Source organism: Perca fluviatilis, chromosome 24, assembly GCF_010015445.1.
Source record: "Perca fluviatilis chromosome 24, GENO_Pfluv_1.0, whole genome shotgun sequence".
In the NCBI taxonomy this organism is placed as follows: domain Eukaryota; kingdom Metazoa; phylum Chordata; class Actinopteri; order Perciformes; family Percidae; genus Perca; species Perca fluviatilis.
Window position 1 is genome coordinate 11,481,427 of NC_053135.1, and position 12,230 is coordinate 11,493,656.

General features: G+C 42.4%; 1 protein-coding gene across 2 annotated transcripts in view; it reads right to left on the bottom strand.

Moving 5' to 3' along the window:
- The window catches only part of LOC120554150 (serine/threonine kinase 11 interacting protein), a 32,031-nt gene that overhangs the window by 10,976 nt on the left and 8,825 nt on the right, over positions 1-12,230 (bottom strand). Inside the window, exons 16-22 of one of the 2 annotated variants that reach the window (XM_039792832.1) lie at positions 12,087-12,197; positions 10,539-10,779; positions 6,421-6,569; positions 6,062-6,314; positions 3,039-3,148; positions 1,656-1,753; positions 623-801 (exon numbers count right to left, since the gene is read on the bottom strand). In XM_039792832.1, the coding sequence (XP_039648766.1) occupies positions 623-801; positions 1,656-1,753; positions 3,039-3,148; positions 6,062-6,314; positions 6,421-6,569; positions 10,539-10,779; positions 12,087-12,197 (1,141 nt within the window). Of the gene's footprint in view, positions 1-622; positions 805-1,655; positions 1,754-3,038; positions 3,149-6,061; positions 6,315-6,420; positions 6,570-10,538; positions 10,780-12,086; positions 12,198-12,230 lie in introns of both variants that reach the window. The other variant, XM_039792831.1, reaches the window with a different exon arrangement.

Here is a 12,230-nt window from a genome sequence, read left to right on the forward strand (position 1 = left end):
TGCTCTTCTAATCTAATCTGTTTGCTGAATTAGATTTTGTTGTTGTCACCTGTGTTCAGTATCTTGTACCCTGAAATTGGTAATATAACACAGTAATTAGGGGGAAAATACTGTCGTACGTCACACTGTCTGTTACAAATTTCCAGAATTATGTGTACTGAGCAGCAATGCTTTTCCATAAGTGCCAAGATGTTTTCCTGTTTTCTGCACAAGTTTAGGGGCTGGACATTGTCAAATTCATTTTCCATATTTTTCCAGACATTCCAGGCCCGAGCAAGAGCCCCCGTCTAATAAAAAGGTTTTCCTCTCAGCCGCTGGTTCCCCCTTGCAGACACGTTGGTCTGGGCAGGATGTAATCAGTCTGAGTGAACCCAATACCGAGGGGGGCAGAGATTTGCGTCACGTAGCACACATATGGTATCATATTAGTTTGTGAGGGGAGTGGGTCGGGTTTCTGTGGCACAATGCTCGTTAGTGGAACATGCTGTTCCAATACCTGCCTCAGGGATTCAATAGTACTCTACAATTTATTTGTAACCTAGTGCGCGTTTGTTTTTTCTTCCATACATTAAAACACAAACCATTTTCCACTTTGCTTGTAATTGGCATTGTTTCCTTTTACCTGTCAAAAGGCCAAAGAAGCGCTTGCAGCGTAAACTGTCCCTCACGAGGAGGGTGTAGGCCATTTCCCCGTCTCCAAACTCCATGTGGATGCTCTGAGAGCCCAGTCCCACCTCCAGGTAGCTGAGCTCCACGATTGGGTGGCTGTCCCTCTTCTGCAGCCAATCAGAGAGCTGGCCTCTGCTGGGGGTAAACGTTTCAGAAAGTGCAGCAAATGTATTGTCACAGTGAGCTGCATTAAACAGTTTACTTGATCTCTGACCCTTGGAGGCGTGACTGCCAGAACAACACTTTAAAATGTGTTTGTTTAAGCCAAAAGTTTACTCAGTACAATCATGGCAATGACTTAATCATTTTTCAAGGATTAAGATATGAGGTAAAAATAACAGTTTGACTTCTTGCACAGTGCCAAGAACAAGTGAAGTCAGTTCATGTGGTCAGAAAATCACGGTGACTGCAGGAATTTTGCCACAGCCATCACAGCATGGGCTCACGTCTAAAGGGACAGATTCCTAGTTGGACGAGAGAAGAAAAGCTTTTCGTGTGGGCGACGGAGGAGAGAAAAAATAATAAAAGGAGAAAAGACTCCACAGTCAGCAGACACTGCAAGGTCAATGTGTTCTCAAGATGTGACCCAAAAACCTGGGCAGGTTATGCAATATATTCCACATCCTAAAAAAGGAGAGGGTGTGGAACTTACACACCAGCATTAAAAGTCATAATTGTTAACTGCAGAGTGGCGCCCTCGCTGTCCACACCAGCAGGATTTCATTACTCTTTTGATGAATCGGAATGTGTTGTATCAATATCTCACTGACTTAGCTTTAGACTTTCAAGCTATCTTTAAGCATTCATTTCTTTGTCATGCGTACATATATAATACACCCACAATTAATGCAAAAAACATATAATATTGCGTACAATATATAATACTGCAAGAATGCAGCGTAACTTGAAATAAGTGTGTGCACTCTTGCAATTAAGTTTCTCATACTGAAGAAGTACTGTCTGTATGCTGTTATTGCTCTACTCACTGGGTTTCTGATGTCATTTCCAAGAAATAGATCCGCTGGTTTGACACCACCAACAGAGAGGGAACTTGCCCTGGCTCCCCAAATTTGACAGCTGACATCTGAAGGCACACAGAAAAAAAGGGGATACATGACATAAAGCAGCAACATTCTCATTGTCTCCGTAGTGGACATTTTCTCTAAAAGATAGCAAAACTGATTCTACAGGTGCTGCGCTCACCCGTGATTACTGTCTTTTACAGCATAATAATGAGCACCACAGGGCTACAAATTCAATACCGAACTATTCACCATATTCTCTAGCAGTTTGTAGTTTTTCACAAGCTCTGTGGGGGTTTCAAATTAAACCGCTAGACCAAGGTCTTGCTAAATGTCCTCTCAAACAACACACAAGAAGTAAAAAAAAAAAAAAGTGAAACAGCGAGCAGCCCCTGTCTCTGGATAAATAAATATAACTAAGATGAATGGAGCGAGACCTCCTGTTTCCAGCTGTGGTTTGCTTGGTCCTGTTCCGCTCTTTGCTCCATGTCCAGGTGTCTGACAGAGAAAAGCAATAGCAATTTCAAGAGCTCCCAGGATGCAATACATATTAAAGAGGTCTCAGAGAACGCTGAGGGACAGCAGGGGGAGCACAAAACTCTTAAAAAAAAAGCCACAAAGAGGAAGATGACTGTGGGAGATTTACTGACTGCATTCACTTTGGCAGACTGAGATTTAGTGTTGCAGGTCTTAAAGCTGTCGCCAACCATTTAGCTGGAATCTTTTTAGCCATCATCAAATGTGTTAGAGGACTTTTTAAAAACCGCAATCACAAAACATACAACATAAAAACATTATACTGCTACATTTGAGCAATCAGTCACAGACCACCATCACTGGCAAAATTCTGCTAACACAGCAGAGTCTGGCAATAATACTGTTTCTAGCCTTAATATTAGCTCTATTAAAGATTTAAAGGCCCTAAAAAAAACTATTTTCTCAATCTGCTTCTTATTGTGAGCCATGGAGTAAAACAAAATGTGATGACCGTTATTGGGGTTATGGCTTATGGTGCCAGCACTGTCAATCAAACCTGATCCAACAACACACGCACAAATAAAAACAGACAGGATCTTTGAGTGCCTTTCATGTCAGTCCGTTAAATATAAGGCTACAGCCAACAAGCTGCTTAGCTTAGCATAAAGAGTGGAAACAGGGGGAGCTAGCCTGGCTCTGTCCGAAGGCAACAGCACATCCAAAGCAAACTAATAATTACATCTTGTTTGTTTAAGCCGTACAAAAACTGTAGAGTTAAAAAGGACAACTTGTGGTTTCACGGGGGTTATGTGCCTGACTATTTCTTGCCCGAGATTAGAATAAAAAAAAGATTTTCAGCGGCTTACATACTTTGAGGAAAGAGTGAAGCTCTTCCTCCTCCTCGAAGACGTCCACATCCAGGAAAAGCTGCAACCGATGGTCCACCGCCTCGTAGTCCTCAGACAGTAGGTCCAACTCATCTACAGAGACATCAACAGTTGGTCAGCCTTAAAATTGTTGGTCTAACACAACGACGGTGTTTGAGAGCAGTCAGCAGTTCCATCCCTATTAATGCTTGCATTTTTCAGCACTAAATGAAGTACAATGGAGTACAATTTATAAAAAAAAACTAAACTCACTCAAAATGAATTCACCTTTTTGCCTACTTTATTTATTCCCCCCAAATGATATCTTTCACTAATAGTTAAGCCACAGTTTCCTGGCAGCTTACGTATTTCTTGGCTTTTATAAAGCCGTCGGCCAATTTTACTGCAGTCGACTGTAGCGATAGCCAACAGCCCTCGCGCAGAAAAGGCATTTAAGAGCAATAAATTCACGAATGTACAGCAATGGAGGTTATTTGAACATTGATGAATGGTTACAACGAATCAAAAATGACAGGGCACTGACCTGCGGAGGCCAAAACAAACCCAACGGCTTTCATTTGAAGAGAGAGTGCAAACAGAGATCAGATTAAAAAAGGCTTCTTTGTACGTACATGTACACACACACACGTACGCACACGTACATGTACACACACACACGTACGCACACGTACACACAAAGCGCTTCTTCAGAAAGAAAGAAAATTATGGCCTCTGCTCCACAACAATGGGTCCACTGTGTCACCAGAAAAAGTTACTATATTCAGTGTCTGTCAGTGTTTTAGGATGAGTACAATGTCTCCAGTACTGTGGTTACAGAAGGACAGATAACATGCTATTGGCACCGCAACTACAGTATTACAACAACAAAGAAGACACAGAATGCTATCATTACGACGCAGCCCTCCCTCTCTCAGGCTTTGATTCCTCTCCCATCACTTCCAGTAATGATTCCAATCTGTCTTGTTGCACAGTTACCATGTGGTTCATCCTAAAATGGCAGACAGATGTGGAGGAAATCGGATGCTGTCACAGAGATACAGAGCTCCTCGAAGGATTTCTGCACCACACAATATCCGCGGGATACAAGAGTTCCCATCTCTGTTCACTTTCAATTAAGATTTAAATATATCTCTAGGAAGAGGCAATGAAGCTGACGTAAACAGTTTATACCGCATGCCACAGTTGATGTGTTTTACAATGACCATATGAACTGCAGAATCCAAATCAAGTAATAAAATAGTATTTATATTTTACTGCTGTTTGGGCTTTCCTCCAATACGTAGTCCTGCCAACATCACAATGTTATTTTGGATGTAAAAAAAAAAGTCAAATCCATAAACTGTTTCGGTTTGTCCCAGCTTTAAAAATGCGATCTTGAAGATGTCACTCTGAGACAGTTTTGGTGATTTTTCCGCTATTGTTTTGACATTTTCATACATCAAACCAGTGGTTCCCAATTGGTGGGGTGCGGTTAAAAAATGGTTCCACCCTGGTTGGCCCTTAAGCGGTTCAGCTTTGTCATAAAAACATTGCTTCGAAATGTTACACATTTCCAGAGTAGTGCTTTTATTTTCCAATTTTCGCTTTTTTGGCAACGAGGACTCCTTCTCCTGTGGCTTGGCATAAGTACGATCCTCCATTATGAACTAAAGTGCAGTGCAGGCTTTCAAATTTGCCGGGGCAGTGACAAGCGCCTCTCACTGATCACCTTCTCCGTTTCAGCTGGTTTCAGTCATGTGGCGCTGGCTCGAACGAAAACACGTTGTGGATTAGCTAGACAGGTAGGCTAGTGCTTTATGTCCCTCTCAGTGATTACAGTTTTTCAAAATGACGGAACGACATGGAAGCCTCCTTGGACTTACCCGTCCAATGTAAATACAGATAAGAAATTCTTCGCTTACGAGGATGAGTCAGATCATTGGCAGAGGTCATTTTACACCAATGAGGACATATTTATGAATGAAGACATTGATTTTAGCCAATAAAATACTTAAAACACTACACAGTGTACCTTTAAGGCCTCTTCACATATTATGCACTAAAATAGTTTAATTGGCCTGAGTAAGTTATAACTTCTACTGCAATGCTTTTAATGTTTGCTGTTTTCATTTTGTGAGTTAAAATTGAAGAGCAGCAGAGCAGTTATCACTGTATGATCGCAGTATGGGACAATTTGGACCCTGAGACTACACCAGTTCTGAGCCACTGTACTTATCGCTTAGTTAAAAAAAAAAAAAAAGTGAGTTGCGGCCCTAAAAAAAAACTGGGTTTCTGCACGGTTCACCAAGTTCAATGTAAGATTTTTTAAGACACATTGAATGCAATTTATTACCTGCTTCACAATCTTACTAGTCAAAATATTAAAGTATGATGGATGGAAAACCTGTAGGGACGATATAGCCCAGAATTATTACCAATTATACAACTTTTGTCTGTACTGCCAAAAATATAATTAATCAAATTAATCTGACCTGGACTCAGATAAGTGGCAGGAAATGACCAAAATTATGTTAAATATTTAAGAATTTTGTAAATTAAATGTATTCCATTTAACACCTTAAACTGCCTCTTTTTTAGCCTGGAAATCCAGACCCAAATCCGAAAGATTAAGGGTCTGGCATTGAGTAATGAAAATGGCCCAACTCGAGGGGTGGCTCCAAGCGTGGATTTGAAAATCTCACTGCACGCAATTGGATAACACTACAACCAATCACAACAATACACGGGGTGATGTATACAGAGTCCCATATGCTTAGCTACCAGCGGAGCTAACCGGTAGATTAAACTGTCGTCATCTGTTTAGCTCGCCTCTGGCCCGCCTATATCAGATACACCGATGTGATTGGTGCAGCTCGGCTACGAGGGCATAGTTAATGAGCATCATTACTCGATGCCAGAGTGACTCGCTGAGCAAATTCAAATTGTGCTCTCGCGAGAACTCTGGATTTCCAGGATACCTCTTTTTAAGGAAACTTGGGAAGAAAAAAACGTGAAAAAAACCCCCACCATTGTGGGCGGATCTTCCTGCAGGTTGGGCTTTGACTTCAGGTGGTGTGGCACCGGTAGCAATGTAATGGTAGCTCCCAGCCAGATCCTCTTTACTTTGGCACTCTGATTTGTAGGAGAGACTGGACGTATCACCCTGACCATCCCCGATGAAGAAGGAGCTTCCCTGGGCAGTGACGAAGGCGGTGTCTTCTGTAGTGGTGGCAGCTCCGAGGACAGGACTACTGCTAACACTGCCATCTGTGTAATCATCCTGTTGTGATAAAGATGACAACATTGAAATTAGTTTCTGGTTGAACATTTTTGGAATTAAAAGAGAAAACAGATGGAGGAGAACGTGTTTTACTGCTCTGAAAGACCTTATTTGCACTCTGGTTTATATCGAGATGATCGTCCCCACTCTCCGGCCTTGGTGAGCGCTTGATGGGCGTACTGCTGTAGGGAGTTGATTGGCCAGCCAGCTGGACCACATGATCGCTACCACATTCTGGACAAATGTTACTGTTTCCTAAAAAAAAAAAAAAAAGAGGAAAAAATAAAGCAATGGTTATTGCGATGACTAAACCTGAAACAGTGTGGTCTGTTGATGACTCCTAGTTTAAGGCTGTTGTTTTTTTTCCATCCATGGTATGAATGTAGACAGAAAATATTTTCATTAAAAAAGCAAACTAAATGATGATGGCGCAGTGGATCTGACACATGCCTTTGGTGTGGGAGATCTGGGTTCAATTCCCACTGCGATACATCAACCAATGTGTCCCTGAGCAAGACACTTAACCCTTAGTTGCTCCAGAGGCGTGCGGCCTCTGACATATATAGCAATTCTAAGTCGCTTTGGATAAAAGCTACATGTAATGTAAATGTTATTACTATACTGTGTGAAACTAAATGAAAAACACAAGGGTTGCATTTTTAAAACTATATCGTCTGTGTTGATCGCTACTCAAGAACATGACAGTGAATGATTCTGACAACCAAATTACTTATGATGCAAGAAAACAGACAGAAAAACGTGCACGCCTTCATTGCAAACAAGTTTCATATGAAGGAGACACGCTTTGCTTTGTATCTGCATGTATTTCTGTTACCCACAGGCAAACAAATGCCTAAGTTCCGACACGTGCAAGTGAAAAAGGTTTTTATTGCCTGAAATGCCAAGACTAATGCTAACAAAAGGAGCACAGATCCACGAAATCCCCAAAACATCTGTCGAACAAAGCCTGTGCGCAGTCTGTGCATGCCGGAGCAGGGTCTTAATGCTAGGTTTGGTTGAAGCACTGGGAGGTGTCTGCTGCAGCAAAGGGTATTATCTATCTGCTGCTAACTATAGGAGGTGGGAACTCAGCAGAGCAGCCCACTTGGAAATGAAAGAGAGGAGATAACTCCTGGGATGCTTCACTCGCGGCCATCTGAAGCCAAAAGTTTGTTTTGGGAAAATATGCAGCCCTGTGCAGACTACCAATAGTAACCTGATAACTGAGGAGTAGTCATTTGACGTCAATTGATGATAAAACATTTCTTTTCTTTTTTGCATGAATGTGACAACGTTCCAGGTGGAATGTGTGACCTTCTTTAGTGTCTTTTCTGTCTTATCTCCAATTTTTAACAACACACCCAGCTGACCCTGACATGTGAAAGCACTGATTTTAGTGGAAGGAAATTTTCGGATGGTCTGCGATGGGCTGAGCATGACTCAACCGAGACCGTGCGTGACTCAGTGTGAGGGATGAATCAGAAAAAGGCTTTTCTGGCTGCTGTGTGTGTGTGGGTGGGATTATCTGACATCTAAGGATGACAGATTCAGGTATAAACTAAAGCCAAACATCACGTTGCTTCAGGAATTTCGTCACATATGAGCTGTGTTTAAACAGGGTTTCTGCATGTTTCACCAAGTCAAAATTAAGACTTTTCAAGACCATTATGAATGAAATTTAAGACCTATATCACAAAATAAAAAATAACACACACACACACACACACACAAAAAAAAGAAAGATATCAGACATCAGAGTCTGGAAACATCGTCGGGAACAGTTACCCGATTTCCTTATTCGCATTACAGGACTGGTAGTCTCGCATTGCCAGACCTTCCTCCACAGCGCTGCGGAGGAGAGTCTGGCGAGTCCACACAGCATTCTGAGATGGGAGAAAAACGCGCTCTGGTTTTTTAGCAATTCTTTAAACCAAACACAATCGTCTTGGGTGGTGCTAAGCGCCGTCCGGAGCAACGGCGCCTCTGCTAAATAGCCTCGGGAAGGAACTTGTTTTGGCGGAACATGCGTATGTTCAAAAGTTGTTTTAGCCGTGCAACAGAAAACTCAGATTGGACAGATAGTCTAGCTAGCTGCGTGGATTTACCCTGCAGAGATCTGAGAAAAGGTCAACCATAGACCTCATAAATCGACCGTTTAGAATTTAAAGTTTAAAATGCCAACACAAAGGAAGCCCGAGGCAAGGCCTAAATGAGTGAAATCCAGCGGAATATCCGTCAGCAACGGAGCAATCCCGGAAGTGATTTTCGAGGATACAGACTATAGGACTGGTGTCTAGTCACCATGTGGAGGACCAAGAGCACCTCTGCTCTTAGTGTTGGCTCTGATCCAAAAGTGACACGGAGATCCCTTTTGGTGTGTGGCAGTGTGTGTGGTGTGTATTGTGGAGGTAGTGCTGGGGCCGGGGTTGGAGCTGCCCAATACTTGGCAGAACTGGCTGATGACCGTTTGCTAGAGACCCTTCACAGCAGTTATAGGTTTCTCACTTTTTGTGTGAGACTCCAGTGGCCGTGCACTCAACTTTCCCACTTGAATTGCTTTCTTGCATTAGAAGCAGTAGGCTTCAAATTCATTCTTAGCAACTAGCTTTAACCAAGCCCTAAATTACATTTTTTCCAAGCAAAGTATCACTAAACTTGTACTTCCCCATAGCATAGTAGAATGAAATCCGTTTTATGTCTGTGGTACAATCTGAAAGAGACTCGAACCAATAACATGAAAGCTGATTAGCTGTAATAGAAGTAGCAGGTTGGTCTCATTTGTAATCTTAATGCAGAGAAATATATTTGGACTACAAAAAAGAAAAAAAAGAACTACAACACCACGGAATCAAAACAACATTTCAAAGCACTGCGGGAGCATTTCAATGAGCATTAGAGGTAGCGTTACATGGACGTAGGGAAATTAAGACCTGTTTAAAATGATGTAAGAGCTAGAACACAATACTTCAGCAAATGTAAGACTTTCTAAGGCCTAAAATTGAAATAGACTTTTTAAGACCCTGCGGAAACCCTGTTAAAAAGGGCTCTTTTTATTTTATTCTATTTCAAGATGCCTTTTAACATCTGGTCAGTGACAACTGATTTTTTTAACACCTTTTTTTTTAACATCCCTGCCACACTCTAAAGTAATGGCGTTTTTCCATTACATGGTACCTGCTCGACTCGCCTCGACTCTACTCGCCTCGACGCGCTGTGCGTCCGTTTTCCATTGCAGTTTTTAGTACCGCCTCAGCGTGGCTGGTCGGCATAGTGACTGCCGTGGGCGTGGCTTAGTAGCGTTGCTTTTCCCCGACTCATTTCCTGGTTCTCCGTCTCCGTAAACAACATGATATCAAAGAGATAGTTAACTTTTACTGCTCCAGATTTCCCACCGTGGTCAGAAAGAACAGGGGAGACACTTTGTTTCTCTCACATATATATGACTCTAGAGTCGCTTCCGCAAGTTAGGGAGATAATCGCCGACACTCTCTCACTTCTCCCTCGCTCACCAGCTCCCCACACACACACACACACACACACACACATCAGCGCACAAGTATAAACATCAGGCCACTTGTATGCTACGGAGAAAGCTCTGCGTGGAGCCTCCGGCAGCAAAAAACCACCGCTGGCTAAACTATTTAAAAATGCCGTCTCTCGCTAGCAATGCAGTGATCAGTGACGATTCTTTCCGACCAGTCAGCAGCCTGCAGGTTTTCACGTCACCTTTTCGGGTCGCCTCAGCTCGCTTGGAACCTCGACTGAGGTGGTACTAAAAAAAGTATCTGTTAGCAGGTACCAGGTACTTTTTTTCGTAATGGAAAACCAAAAAAGGCGAGTAGAGTCGAGGCGAGTCGAGCAGGTACCATGTAATGGAAAAGCGCCATAATTGTTTTTCCTGTGTTGTGTTTGTCTTGCATTTGCTTTTTGTTGCTTTGTTCCTCTTTGCATGCTAACTTTGTAAGCATTTTAATTGGGAGGGTGCCTTAAACATCTTCATCAAAACATCATATTAGAACATTTACAGTTTTCATGCTGATTAACAGGTCAACAAAACACACAATATTAAAATCAAAGAAAGGAAATTGCAGGCAACTTCAACTAAATTGAAATGAAAAGAGACATTGTTTTGGCAACAACAACAACGCCAAGTATTTAAAAAAAGAAAACATAGAGCAATATTTGCTTCAAGGCTACTGTAAAATTGTCTATCATCACTCTCACCTTTGCTGTCATCATCAAACTCCGCAAACGCCTCCTGATCCTGTTCTTCCGCACCCTCTGGTAGCATGGCAGCCCCTCTCCTCCTCGCTCTCCCCCTGGCCTCCTCCTCCTCCCTCCCTTCTCCCTTCAGCGTGAACTCTGACCTGCAGCGAAGGCACTGCAGGCGAACACAGCTGGGCCGGAGCACAGAGTCACGTTGCTGGTTTTCCTCCGCCACACTTGTCAGCACGTCAGTCAGAGCCTAGTAAGCAACAAGTCATGTTTTTTTTACAACAGTTTGTTGACACCCTGAGCAATAGAAACAGTCAATTTATGAGCAATAGAACCGAGCCACCAGTTGACAAATGTCAGTTTGTCAGTCGAGAAAAGTTGGCCAAAGTAGACTTTTTGGCTGCCAAGAGCTGTCTTATAGGCCAGCTTGCTGACATTTTGGTCATGAAAAAAAGAATCTGTGTGGCAAGTACAAAATGCACAGTAAGCTATTTTGATGTTGGTGAGGAGAAACTGTAGGCGCTACATGGAGCTTCTTGAAGATGCAAAACTAGAGCGATAATTTGAGGAACTGATCTGGTACTGTAGGACACCATGTGTGTGTTTCTGTTCTGCCATGAGCAGCCATGGTAAAGCCGAAGGTGTTTGTTGGGGGTTTTATACTTTTCACTTCAGCTATGTGTCTGTTTATAAAACACAATCCAAAAAGTCCCTGACCGCTCACCACAAATCTGAAGTACCGGAATTGGTATCGGCCTTTTTGTGTTAAAATAACTCCTGGCGCAGATTTGATGTTGCAAAATGTGAGAGGACAAAAGTCATAAACAAAGTAGTAAACATGGTACAGAGTGTGCCGCTGGATGCTGACGTCACCAACAAAAACAAAGGTAACAGGGTTTGATAGGAGGGCAGCCTGTGAGCATGACCAGGCTGGTCCCAGAAGTCAGTGGGTGGGTGTTTTTGTGCATTGCTTCACTGTACAATTTGATGTGGTGCACATCGTGCATGTGGGTGTGTAGATTAACATATCTGGGTTTAGTGTCTCCCTCTTTTGCAGGAGTGTGCCATCTTACAAGATACAAGTTGTCCAATATCTCTAAAAAGGTACACTCTGTAGTGCTTTAAGTATTTTATTAGCTAATATCAATGTCTTCATTCATAAATATGTCCTCATTGGTGTAAAATGACCTCTGCCAATGATCTGACTCATCCTCGTAAGCGAAGAATTTCTTATCTGTATTTACATTGGACGGGCAAGTCCAAGGAGGCTTCCAAGTCGTTCTGTCATATTGAAAAACTATAATCGCTGAGAGGTAGAGCTGGGCAATATAGAAAAAAATCTAATATCATGATATTGTTGACCAAATACCTCAATATCGATATTGCGGCGATATTGTAGGGTTGACAAGAGAGCACTATTGGTTTGAATGCAAAATACAATTTCACCGCTAGATGGGAGAAATTCCTACACAGTGTACCTTTAAGAAAAAATGGAATCAAAAAAGGACTCAAGTGTGTGTGTGTGTGTGTATGAATTTCACTTTGTGTGTTATTAACCTGCAATGCCTGCTGCGGCTCATCATCAAGCATGACGTAGCGTCTCCTCCTCTTCTCCCAGCTGATGTATTCGAACTGAAGCTCCACAGCCGGAAGCATCTCTTCTGTCTCCTGAGAGGAAGAAAGAAACCTCAAATTGACAAC